General features: G+C 45.4%; 1 protein-coding gene across 1 annotated transcript in view; it reads right to left on the bottom strand.

Annotated features, from left to right (window-relative positions):
• Nucleotides 1-13,302, bottom strand: part of LOC143297375 (plexin domain-containing protein 1-like) — a 170,522-nt gene that overhangs the window by 47,404 nt on the left and 109,816 nt on the right. Inside the window, exons 8-9 of the mRNA XM_076609687.1 lie at nucleotides 5,696-5,792; nucleotides 4,995-5,090 (exon numbers count right to left, since the gene is read on the bottom strand). Coding sequence (XP_076465802.1) covers nucleotides 4,995-5,090; nucleotides 5,696-5,792 — 193 coding nt within the window. The remainder of the gene's footprint in view (nucleotides 1-4,994; nucleotides 5,091-5,695; nucleotides 5,793-13,302) is intronic.

Consider the following 13,302-nt stretch of genomic DNA (forward strand, 5'->3'; position numbering starts at 1 on the left):
GTTGAGAATGTTGTTGAAGTGCTCAGCCCATTGCTTCAGAATCCACTTCTTTTCTGTCAGCAGCTGTGTGCAATCTGTGATGAGGAGGGGTGAAGCGCCGGAGGGCTGGGGTCCGTATACAGCTTTAAGCACATCGTAGAAGCACTTTGTGTCGTGGCTGTCTGTGTAGCTCTGGATTTCATCCGACTTCTTGTGAACCAGCTGTCCTGCATCTCGCGAAGTTTCTTCAGCACCTTTCTTTTTGCATTAGCAAGGGCATCTTCCTTGGCTTGTGACATGGGGTTGTTATGATGCGCTCTTAACAGTTTATTTTTCTCTGTTACCAGAGCCTCTATTTCTTCATCATTCTCATTGAACCAGTCTTGGTTTCTTTGAGTTGCTGGTCCGAGATGTTCGAGGGCAGTAGTGTAGACAGCGTCTCTGAAGGCCATCCATTGTTCCTCAATGCTCTTCTAGGTCATCAGCAAGTTCTTCTGCAACCTTTCAGCTTAGAGACATTCAGCATCTTTGCAGTCTTCTGACCTTGGGGTTTTCTCATGGGCAGAATGCGAAACCTGAACATGGACACAATGAGGCGGTGGTCGGTCCAGCAGTTGGCACCACACATGGCTCTTGTCACTCTGACGTCCAGCCTGTCCCTCTTCCTGGTGATGACATAGTCCATAAGATGCCAGTGCCTCAAGTGAGGGTGCATCCATGACATCTTCTTACAGGTAGGTAGGCAGAACATGGTATTGGTGATGACAAGGTTATGTGTGGCACACGTTATTGCTGTTACCGTTGCCAGTGCCGTGTCTTCCAATGATCCCTTCCTAGGTTTGGTAGTCTGTCCCTACTCTGGCACTGAAGTCCCCAAGAACAATGAGCTTCTCTGACTGTGGGACTGCTGAAATGAGGGTGTCGAGTTCTTCAAAGAACTTGTCATTAATGTCATCTGGGTTGGTCATGGTGGGAGCGTAGGCACTGATCAGCGTTGCACTCTTCCTGTTTGCGAGTGGGAGCTGAAGTGTCAACAGGCGGTCGTTGACACCCTCTGGAAGCTTGGTGTGTTTACAGGCCAGGTGAGATTTGATGACAAATTTCACACCTGTTTCTTGCCGTTCAGCGCTGCTGTGACCACTCGGCGCGTTTCGCTGAGAGCTGCTATGTCCACATTGTAGCGAGCTTGCTCTTAGGCAACCAGTGCAGTTCTTCTCTCTGGTCTGTCTGCCTTGATGTTATCCAGCAGAGTTCTCATGTGCCAAATGCCAAGGTTGAGCACCATCACTTTCTTTTTTGTCTTTGTTTGTCGACCAGCTGTGGTAAGCTGGCCAGTGAGAACTGAAGCAGGCTATGCTTGAGGCACCTTTTCTAGCCCCTTCAGTTCCTCTGTGGAGGTGAGCAGAGCGATCCAAAAGAGGGCTGCTCAGACACCCAGGGGGCTGCCAAACTCCACTACTGCTTCTGTCCAGTAGACAGCAACCCTATGCCCAGGGCCGCATGTGTGCAGGTTTGTGACTACAGCTTCCAGTGTATCCGCACCTGCTGCTTCACCACTCCCCAATTGTCACAGGATTTGAGGTGTTGCGCAGTGTAATCTTAAGTCATGACTTGTGCTGGCCTTGGATTAAAGTGAGGGAGAGTTGCGAAGATCGTCAGCCTCACTCTCTCATCAAGACAGCTGGAGATAGGTCAGGATGCAGTAGATGGCCAGCAATGTTCTGCATGTGTCTCACTGCACCCTTTTAGCACTCCATTGGGCATTGCTGAGAATCGCCTTTCTGCCCATTGAACCAATGATGGTTTCTTCTGTGCAGTCTGCTGAATCCAGGCTTCACACACTAGGTAGACAAGCCCTAACTGTTGTGCGTCCACAGCAGTTCTTGCGGCATGCTCACAAGTTTCCCTACCCATTGTTGGCATCCTCATCCACTACTGCAGCCATTGGGAGACGTCTCCTCTTCCGCCCCTGCCATTGGGATGACCTCTTTGTATTTGACCCATACATGGGGGCTGGTTCGTGGGTGCTACGGAATATCCACACACCGGTGGGCCATATGCACTGCACATCATGTATAGGGGGCCAGCAACCACCTCTCTTCAGCATTCTTTAATGATGCGCCAAATCTGGCAGAGACTATCCCTCTCTAGATCAGATTTTCATGTTGGGTTTACTCCCCACATGCAGCAGGTTGTTCTGGATTACATGGTTACCAGTAGCAGAGAAGAGCCCCTGACCTGACTACAGGGACAACAGCACCATTTGAGTTATGAAAAGTATTTTTTAAAGAGATAAGTTTTAAGATTTGCTTTAAATGTGAGTTGTTTGCCTGAGAGCAATTTGGCAGACAATTCCAAGTTGTTCGACCAAAGATGGAAAATGACCTCTTTCCACAGGAATTAACCCCTAGGCTGCCTATATGATGAGACAACTCGTCATCGCAAGCATGTACACTTCACTGCCGTAATGACAAGATAACTTGTCATCGAAATATTCTGACTTTTCCCTGGTTTGCATTCAGTTCATTGACAAAAATATTGGTTGCTTTAGCTTGGGGAATCTTTCTAGATTCTATTCATAGCTAGAAACACCATCTACGTCATGAGGCAGTCCTTTATTTGAACGTTTTCGTTGGGTTACCGTCGCAGTCTTTTGCCTGACTCCTTTCCTCGCTCGCTCAACAAAATGTTGGACTGACGCCGTGCTCAAGACATGCGATTGTGGTGAACTAACTCAACCAAGATTGCTTTCTTTAGCTGATGCTCAGAAAGAATTAAGCATAAATTCGAAGAAGACAGTGATGAACATTTATTGGACAATTTGATAGAAAATAAAAGGGAGCAATCAAGAGAGTGGCCAAGATATAACTATCAGTGACTGATGCCGGCTGCACGGCTGAAGCAGAAGACAGAAGTGACCGAATTGTTAGCAGGACACAGTGTGAGCAATTTTCTTGGCACTCAGCCAACACAGTCTGATGAGAACTGGATAAAGTGATTGTGTGAGAGGGGTGAAGAGGGCAGGGGTGGAGACTGAGGTGGAGTGGCCTCTCATCCACATTATCACTTGGAGAAGTCACAATACATTGTGTATCTATATCTTTTAAATTTTTTTTATTGTGGTTGTTCTAGTATGATTTTGTGTGTGCAGATATCCATTTGTCCAGAAAATATTATATTTTAGTGTAAATTACCTGACTAATGTTTGTAATGAACAAGTTGAAAATGTGACAAAAAACAAAACACTTATTTCAAAACAACAGCATGTCACTAAAAATATATAAAATGGGAAAACATCATGTGTTTTGTATTCTTGGTCCATTTACCTTTCAGAAAATATAATATACTTTTATGTGTCTTTCTCCAGTAACAAAGAGCACAGAATTTTTTGAAAATTTATACCCGTTATTTGTGAAAAAACCCTGGCAAATAGATTTCACTTAAATCTTATTTTCCCGGCAGCGAAAGGGTTAAAGAAGTATAGGGAACAGTTAACCGGGAGGAGTCAAGAGATCTCAATGTTCTGTTTGGCAAGTATGAGCTGACAAGTATAGAAAGTTATGAGGGTGTGGTATCACAATTCAGGCACTGAAAGCACAGACTGGCCAGTTTATATTCAATTCTGGCTTGAACAGGCAGCCAGCGAAGTGTCTCTCTCTCCATGACTTTTTAAGGACGAGTTGAGCTGCACTATTCTGTATTTTCTGGAAGTTGCAGAGTTTATCATTGGGAAGGCCAGCTAAGAGAGAACTGCAATAATCTGGGAAGAATAAAATGAAGGCAACAGCAAGTTTGTTGGTAGAATCAACAGACAGGAAGGGGCAGATTTCACCAATCTCATGAAGCTGAAAGTAAAGAACTTTACACAGGTGGTTCACATGAATTTCCATCATGTGGGATGAATCCAGGTAAAAACTGAGACTGCGGACAGAACCAGAGAAAGAATTTTCAATGTCAGAACAAATGATAGACCTTGTATTTATCTGCTTGTGCTTATTTTTATTACCAATCAACATGAGTTCTGTTTTGTCATCATTCATTTCTAGTTTGTTTTGCATCATCCACTTTGCTGCTTTTTCTACACCAGGTTTAAATCTAGAAGCCAAACATGGAATTTCAGAGGGAATAGTAGAATCGTGTGGTTGAGAATCATCAGCAAACAGATGACAGTGAGATACAGACTGTTGGATAATCAAACTTTGACACTGTGTACATTGTAAAGAGTACTGGTCCCAGGAATGAACCTTGAGGTACCCCATATCTAAGCACAGATGAAACAGACTGGTTTCCATACACAAGGACAGAGTGTGTGTAACCTGATAGGTGGGAATGAAAAACATATCAGAACAGAAGTTGGTACCATTTATAGTCCCCCCCCCCCCCATTCCCTCTCCCCCTCCCCTAAAAAACACACACAAAAAGAAAGAGAAATTTCTCCACAACTTAGCAGGGATCTCTTTTTTGTTGTTGTTAAGAATATGTCTCTCAAAAACCAAAATAAGCAAAAAACTTAAGTTAAAAGCCAGAATTTTAGTTAAACAATACTCTTCACATAGTCTTAATATCTACAAGTGGAAAAATACCAGACATGTCCTATGGGGACCAGCAACAAGGGATAATAACCCACAGGGGACTAAAAGGAACTCTTGATAGTAAATCCTAAGATTAAAAACTGGACACCACACCACAAGCTTGGTGGACTCATTGGATGATGCATGCATGCCATCACAGAGTGAATAGCAAATTCATTCCCAGATGTCTTTGTGTTCCATAAAGATACATACATATCTTAATTGTCTGGAGGTATGCCTCATGCATTTTACATGCCACGGGGAATGCTTGGTGTGGGTCTTCTGATTACATGAAATGCCCGTTCTGCCATCTGAGACCTGTCTGGACAGACACCTGAAGAAAGATTTTTATTTTTCTAAACACCTTCCTGTCTAGGTAATCTGCTCTACACCTCTGCATGCTGTCAGAGAGAGGATAACAGACAGAGAGAAGATAACACTTACTTGGCAGAGGACGAAGAATGATAACAGTGCCTTCTTCAATTTGCTCTTTCAGGAATGCCACACGGTGATACTCTATTATTGTCCGCCGCTTGATACCTGATAAACAAGCAACACTGGTACTGAAATACGCACTTTCAAGTTCAGTTCAGTTTACTGCAAGTCCTAAATAGTCTAGCTGCATTGCGTCATGTTAAAGTGTCACATGGTGCAATGAAAGAGTGTTTATGAGAGCATATGTACTCATGTGAAAGTATCAAATGGGTTGGTGGCCACTGTATGTCTGTGAATATCATATTCTCTTCTTTTGAAAAAATCCATCCCTTCATGCTTTAGTTAGTCTTTTTACTGATGTTAGAAAATTCTACAGTAACATACGGTGCCTCCACTTACTAATCCAGTTAGGCATGCAAAACTAGATAAATCTTTGTTCATTTAAACCAGTAACATTTTGTCAGTTGATTGTACAGATAAAATCACAAGAAAAAACAACAAGAAACAAACCCAACAACACTGTACTTCCAGTAATTCAGACTGGTCATTAAAAATAAATGTAAAACAAATTTTCAAAATAATCTAATCAAGATAATTTTTTATTAGCTCGAAATGCTCGTGTCCAGTCCCCATTGTAGAAAACAATCACAGCAAAAGACATCTAAAAAAATTAAGGCATCAAAATAACTATATGCTAAAAATATACTCACCATATTGGGGTAAAAATGTATCATTATAAAAGGCATCTGACAGACCAATCTTCACAGGGTGGTTTGTGCTGGAAATATTCTGCACTGGCAAAGGCAACTGAAAAATAATCAGTAAATGAATCAACATTAGAACCTGGAGTCCTTTGACTGTCACGTTCTAAAAGTAACTGTAACACATCTCACACATAAACACAGTTCTGTGTCCTTCAGTCTGTATTCTTCTAATTACTTCAGTCGAATTCTTTGAATTACTTCAGTAGAGAGTAGTCTAGTAGGAAGGCAGCTTTCTATTGCAGAGTCTGGGAGCTGCAGGTATTTCCTGCATGAAGGGGACTCCCGGACTGCCCTGTGACATTGAGACAGTGACTAATAAAAGAATCCTTATGGGTGAGAACGCATCTGGTGGCCTTGGTGGGATGGTTTGTTCTGCATAAACATATTATATTTTTATACTAAGCATAATCCTTCTGTAAATTAGCATTAATCAAACCCCATCTCAAGAAACCTTCTTTTGACCATAATGACCTAAAACACTATCGTCCAGTGTCTAACCTATCCTTCATCTAAATATAATTGAAAGATGGTGTTTCAATAGCTTTCCATCTATCTTAATTTCCATGATCTCTTCAGCTCTGTTCAGTCTGTGTACCACCCGTTTCACAGTATGGAAAAAAGCTCTTTTGCAAATTACAAAATCTTCTCCTTGCACTGGATTCTGGAAACATGTCTGTACTTAAGATGCTTGATCTTTTGGCCGTGTTTGACATGATCGACCATGATATCCTGCTTTGTAGGCTTGACTATGTCTTTGGCATTTGAGGCATGGCTCTATCATGGTTCAGATCATATCTGTCTGACAAGACTCAAACTTTGTGGTGGAAGGCTCAAGGTCAGAACCATCATGTCTTGAGTATGGCGTTCCATGGGGTTCAGTGTTGGGACCTGCTTTGTTTGTACTCTACACGCAATCACTTGACCACATTTTCAAAGAACACTCCATCAGTCACTATGTATTTGCAGATGACACACAGATGCTTCCCCATGATAAATAAGCACAGCCGGCCATATCAGACATGCAGACATGCATTTCACTGGTTAAAACCCAGATAAGCACAAACAAACTAAAGCTTAATGACAAGAAAACTGAAGCACTGCTGACCAAGTTTAAAAGACAATCTTTTCAAGACATAACACCCACTTCTGTACATGCGGGTCAGACTGACATCGCCTTCACAGATCATGCAAAGAATCTTGGTGTCACTCTCTAGGGATATGCGTCAGCATACATAGAACTCTGCCAAATTGCTTCCATTCATCACTTCCTGTCTGTTGACACAACCAAAACTCTTATTTGTGTGTTTGTCTTCTAAACACTGGATAATTGTAATTCTCTGCTTGCTGGTTCTCCACAGCACATTATTCATAAACTGCAGAAAGTCCAAAACTCAGCTGACCATCTTGTTCTTAAACACCCTAAGAGTCACCATATTCAGCCTCTTCTGAAACAACTCCACTGGTTGCCGATACAGTCCAGGATTGAATATAAACTCTCAACATATTGCTTTCACATTTTCTTTGGTTCTTCACCAAACTATCTTTCTGATCACCTCACTGTTTACATTGCAACAAGACAATACGTTCATGATCAGACAGTCACATTCTCCAACTTCTCTGTTGAAACTAAGTCCTTTGGTCAAAGATCCTTTGCATTTACCAGTGGAATTCCTTGCCATATAAATTAAGCTATAAAGACACTCCTAGTCCAATTCCACCTTCAAAACCAACCTCAAGACTCGTATGTATAAACTGTCTTCAATTGATCTTCTGATGTATGTGACAGTGTGGGTTTGTGCTTGTTTCCGTTTTCTGTGGGTGTTGTTGAGGTGTTGTGTGGAGGGGAGGGAAGAAGTGGCACTGATTTTTGTTTTAGGATGTTGTAGTTGGGTTTTGATCACTGGGCATTTTATGCTCATGGTAAACAAGTTCAGTGCCAGAGAATTTTGTAAAAAAAAAAAAAGAAAAAAAAAAGTGCTCTCCCCTTGCCAGGGAAATTTGAGGGTTTGGGGGTAAAAAATCACAAAAAATTCTAGCACAAAAGTTATGGGTGATACAGTAAGAAAGTAACCGTTTTTGTGAAGGAAAATTGAGTGTAGATTCTGCTTCTGGGCTTTCCCCCCCGCAATTAGGTTGATTGTAGGTAACTGTTCATGCATGTAAAGTCAAGATAATAATTTTTGTGCAACAAAAAGGAGGAGTTTGTATTATACTCCATGTTTGGTGATACATATACTTACCATGTCAAACTGATGCAAACTAGGCCTATCGGTTTGCTCTGCTTGGCCAAATTTCGAGCGGCTAACAGTGAAAAGACGAGCCGTCTTGCCCGGTCCACTCTTAGCCTCTAAAAGCTATAAGTGCTGAATCATTCTGTGGCCATCGAAAAAAAAAAGCCCCATGAGAACCACGGCGGAGACGCGGGGACGGACGGGCGGGCATTCGAGTTTGACTTGGTAAGTATATGTATCACCAAACATGGAGTATAATATAAACTCCTCCTTTTGGTGTCATATACTGTACCATGTCAAACTGATGCAGAATTTAAAGCAAATGGAGGAGGGCAACACCTACTGGTTCGTATGGGGAGCCCTTGTAACTGAGACGGCAGTGTTAGCCGCGACAAAGGAAATCCCCTTGGAACCGTCAACCCTGGTCATACGGAAATCCCTGAGGTAGAAGTTGATGAAGGGATTCTCAGACTGCCAGAAGGCTGCCTCCAAGACATGCTGCAGTGGCACTGAGTGCTGGAAAGCAACCGAAGTAGCTATGGCCCACACTTCGTGTGCTCTGGGATTAAGACAGCTGATATCCCTGTGTGCATGAGAGTAGGCTCTACGAATGACTTGGGAAACCCAGCGGGAAATGGTGCCTGCAGTGATGTCTGTCTTGTAATTCTCATTGAGGGAGATGAGAAGACGCCTCTGAGAAGAACGCCTATGGCGAGACTTATCCCAATAGTATTTGAGACACCGAACAGGGCAGAGATGCCTATCCTCATCATCTTGGGCAAGAATATCAGACAAAGGTCTGACCCTCAGAGAGGGGGAGGGGACTTCGGGGTCTTGGTTCTTAGCCAGAAACTCTGGAAGGAAACGAAGAGTGATGGAACCATCTCTGTGGAAGGCCAGATCTTGTGGCATTCCACTAAGACCATGAATCTCGCTTCTACGATGGCCTGTGGCCAGCAACAGAAGGAAAGTGGTCTTGAGGGTGAGCAAGTCGAAAGGAATAGTCCCCAATGGCTCGAAGGGTTGTTTTCAAATGAAATCCAGCACCAGGAACAAGTCCCAGAGGGGCACTCTTCTGGGGTTTCTAGCTTCCTTCAGAGAGGCGCCCCTAGCCACCTCTCTGAGCAGGAAATCCACTTCAACCACTGTTTGATTGTGGTACAGATGGCAGACCTGTACCCTCGCACAGAACTAGCAGACAGGTTGAGAAACGAGGAGCAGTGAGCCAGAAAGTTGGCCAGCTGCATGCTCGTAGGGTTAGTAGGGGGAATGCCCTGAGCTGTACACCACCGCAACCATTTCTTCCAGCGAAAGGCATACAGAGTCTCCGTTCCCTCCCTCCTTGCTTTGGTGACTATGGAGAGGAGGTCAGAGGAGGCACCCCCCTGGGTCAGCGCAGCTGACACAGAGGCCGACAGAGAGGTCGAAGACTTCAATGGTGATGCTGACAGTTCCGACCGCACAGCAGCCACGCGTGCAGGTGGAGCAGTTGAGGATTGGAATGAGGAATGCCCGAACGAGGCTGCCTCAGCAGATGAGATTTGGTTTCAAGTTCCAGGGGTGGAACATGTCTCAGGGACTGAAGGTCCGGAAACCAGGGCTGGGCTGGCCATTTCGGCGCAATGAGGATCAGCTGCCGGCGTTCCAATCTGGCTTTCCGTATCACCTTGGACAGGATTGGAAAGGGAGGAAACGCGTAGGCAATCAGACTGCTCCAGTCTAGAGAGAGAGCATACACTGCCCACTCTTCTGGGTCAGCGACCGGAGAGACATAAGTGGGAAGTCTCTTGTTGAACTCTGTGGCAAAAAGGTCCACCATCGGCCAAAACCACTGTTCCCACACCCCCTGAAGGGTGTCCTTGTCCAGGGTCCACTCTGTGTGGATGACACTCTTGGACCTGCTGAGAGCATCTGCCAAGATGTTGGCTTTTCCTGCTATGTGTCTCGCTGAAAGTGCAATGCCCTTGCTGTGGCACCAACGGAGAAGAGCCTCAGTCCACAGGGAGAGGTCTGCTGAGTTTGCTTCCCCCCCTTTGTTCACGTAACATGCGACCGTCGTATTGTCTGTTAACAAGCAGATGGTCTTGCCAGTGGCCTCCCCCATGAAATGCAGGAGAGCCCTGCGAACTGCCTCCAGTTCCAGAACATTGATGTGGCATAGGCGCTCCTCCGGGGACCAAGTCCCTGCTGCATGGAGTGAGTCCATGTGGGCTCCCCAGCCAAGGGAGGAGGCATCTGTGAAGAGTGCCACCTGAAGAGTAGGTGGGGCTATGGGCACCCCCTGTGTCCGAAGAGGGGTAGTTAGCCACTCTGATGTCACCTCGAGGAACCACTCGCCCAGATATATCTGGGTATCCCATGGCTGAGTGCTCTGGGACCACCGTAACCTCAGTGCCCTCTGAAGAGGCGCTTGAGAACCCTGAAGGGTGCCATGGACTCCATCATGCCCAGGAGGGAAGAAAGTGTCTGCGCTGTTGCTTAGGAGGAACGGCGCAAGTAGCTGAGGAGGCCTGCCAGACGGTCCCAGTGATCTGGCATCGGAGAGACTATCATGGACCGCGTGTCGAATCTCATCCCTAAGAAGTCGAAAGACTGACTTGGGGACAGATCGCATTTCTTCTGGTTCGTGAGGAAGCCCAGCTGGGAGCAAAGGTCTAGAAGTCTGGCCGTATGACTCTGGCACAGGGCCTGTGACTGGGCCAGGATAAGCCAGTTGTCCAGGTACACACAGAGACGAATGGATTCCGACCGGACGATGGACACCAATTCCCGCACCACCTTGGTAAACAGGAAAGGGGCAAGGGACAGACCAAATGGGAGGGCCGAGAACTGGAACACCTTGTCCCTCCACATGAACCTCAGGTACCGACGGGATGCCGGATGAATGAGGATATGAAAATAAGCATCTTTCAGATCGATAGAGGTAGCCCAATCGCCCTGTTGAATGGTCTGCCGAATCTGTGCCTGTGTGTCCATCTTGAATTTGATTTTGGAGAGGAATTTGTTGAGGGGGGCACAAGTTCAAGACATGTAAGTAAATCACTGTCTCAACAATGACAAAGGTGGGTAAAGTCAACGTAAAAGGTCAATCAATGTCTCAGAAACTGAGCTGGCAAGCTTTTTGACATCAAAGAGCATTTGCAAGTGAGAGGGTGAAGTTCTTTTATGACATTCACTCCATTCAAGTTGCACGTGGGCCGATTAAAGTGTCTGCTGTACATCCCGCTTGCCACCTCTTCAAACAAGTCATCTAGCTGATTCAGCGGAAAAAAGAGCGTTAAAAACAAAAAGCACGTGTTTCACATCCAGTGCAGGTTCAACCCTGCGTTTTGTGAAAATTATGGAGCATTGGCGGTTGTCGATTTTCCTGCAGTCTGCACTGAAATGTGAGAACATTCTTCCCAACAGCCACGCCCCCTTGATGACCTCTGGCTGGAATTTGACCTATCATCTTACATCACTCTTCTCCCCCTCCTCCCCTTCTTCCAACACTTGCTGCACGTATTCTGTCAGTCATAGCAACTTGTTCAAAAACGCTTTCTGATTGCATGGATGGACTGAATTACCACCAAATGGGCTGTCAGTTTCATCACTGTCATTGTCAATCACCTTCGTTTTCAAACCAATCATCAGACAAGAGAGACCCTTCTCCATTGCAAAAGCTGTCCATTATCACAAGCAGAGTTTTCAGAATTGTGTAAATCTGCTGACTGTCACTACTTGCTTTACTGGACACAGTTTTCAATGCCTTTTTTTTTTTTTGCATAAGATGCAACCCCCTTTTCCATGCATGTATCACGTGGTCAGTTAGCAAATTATTATCAAGCAGAAAGGGGTCTTCTACCTGATGTATGTTCATTTGAATGGTGTTTTTATAATCCAGACACATCAAACTAACGAACTGTTCAGAGTCTGTTTATGTGAACTGAACCAAACTCCAATGAAGGAAAAATCGTAACATATGCAGGACGTCAGTGGACGTCTTATAGGCACTATGGCAATACTTTTTGTAGGACGTCAGCTAATGTCTTATAGGCACTCTACTGGTTAATTTTGAGAGTTCTGTATGTTTTAACTGGATATTGAGTTCAGTGTACCTCGCGCTGGGACTATACGGCGTAGGGGCGCGTCCCCCAGGTGGCGAATGGGGGAGCCCTCCCTTTGGGGGTTGCACCAAATGATATGGAATAAGGTGCTGTGGACCCACATAGTCTAGGAGAAGGACAACTCTGATTTCAAACCCGGGCAGATGGAGTCCGATAGCCTCATCAGGCAGTCCTTCCAAGAGAAGGAAAACTCCCAAGAGAAAATCCGGCCAACTGTAAACCATTACCAGAACAGATCACCAAAGACGGCGCCACAGCGGCCTCTATAAGGGGTGTGATCTAGTCAAAACTGGCTGTGCACGCACTCTACGACACATGGCTACACAGACAATGCTAGACCGATGTGGTGTCGTCTTCGTGGACCATGGCCGGGCCCTCAGCCTCAAAGGGGCCCATCCACTACTACCGACCACGGATGCGATGCTTCTCAGACTCTTTGGGGAGAACAGATTAGAGCACATGGGCAAGTAGCACTTCGGATCGTCCACTGGAATGCGGAAGGAGTACAGCACAAGAAGGTGGAGCTCCAGCGGTTTCTGCGTGAAAATGTGATTGATGTATGTTGCATCCAAGAGACGCACCTCAAGAACACTCACTGCTTTTTCATAAGAGGTTACAAATTGTTCAGACAAGACCGAGAGAACAGACCAAAGGGAGGCCTCATCACCCTGGTAAGAAACAACATCCCAGCGGCAGAGACCCAGAGTTCTGGTCAAGCTGATCTCGACACATAATTTCTGGGAGTCAAGTTGGTGTTGCCAGGCACGTCAGTGACAGTCCTCAATGTCTACTCATCTACAAACCAAATACAGCTCAACTCTATCCTCATTGACTCCCACAGCTGGATCATCACAGGAGACTTTAACAGCCACTCACCCAGCTGGGGCTACCAAGATCTCAACAAGAAGGGAGAAGATGTGGAAAACTGGGCAATCAGTAACAAGCTGATCCTCATCAATAGTCCAGAAGATCCACCTACGTACTACTCACGAGCATGGAGGACCACAAGCACTCCTGACCTGGACTTCGCGACAGACAACATCCACAGCATTGGCCAAAGGGAGGTGTTGCCCCAACTTGGAGGCAGCGACCACAGGCCAGTGATCATTACAGTACAGAGACATTTTGAAACCCATCTCACCAGGCTCCCAGCAAGCTGGAATTACAAGAAGGCAAACTGGGACCTGTTCAAGCATGAGGCAGACAAGAGGACTTC

The sequence above is a fragment of the Babylonia areolata genome, chromosome 2, assembly GCF_041734735.1.
Source record: "Babylonia areolata isolate BAREFJ2019XMU chromosome 2, ASM4173473v1, whole genome shotgun sequence".
Lineage (NCBI taxonomy): Eukaryota > Metazoa > Mollusca > Gastropoda > Neogastropoda > Buccinidae > Babylonia > Babylonia areolata.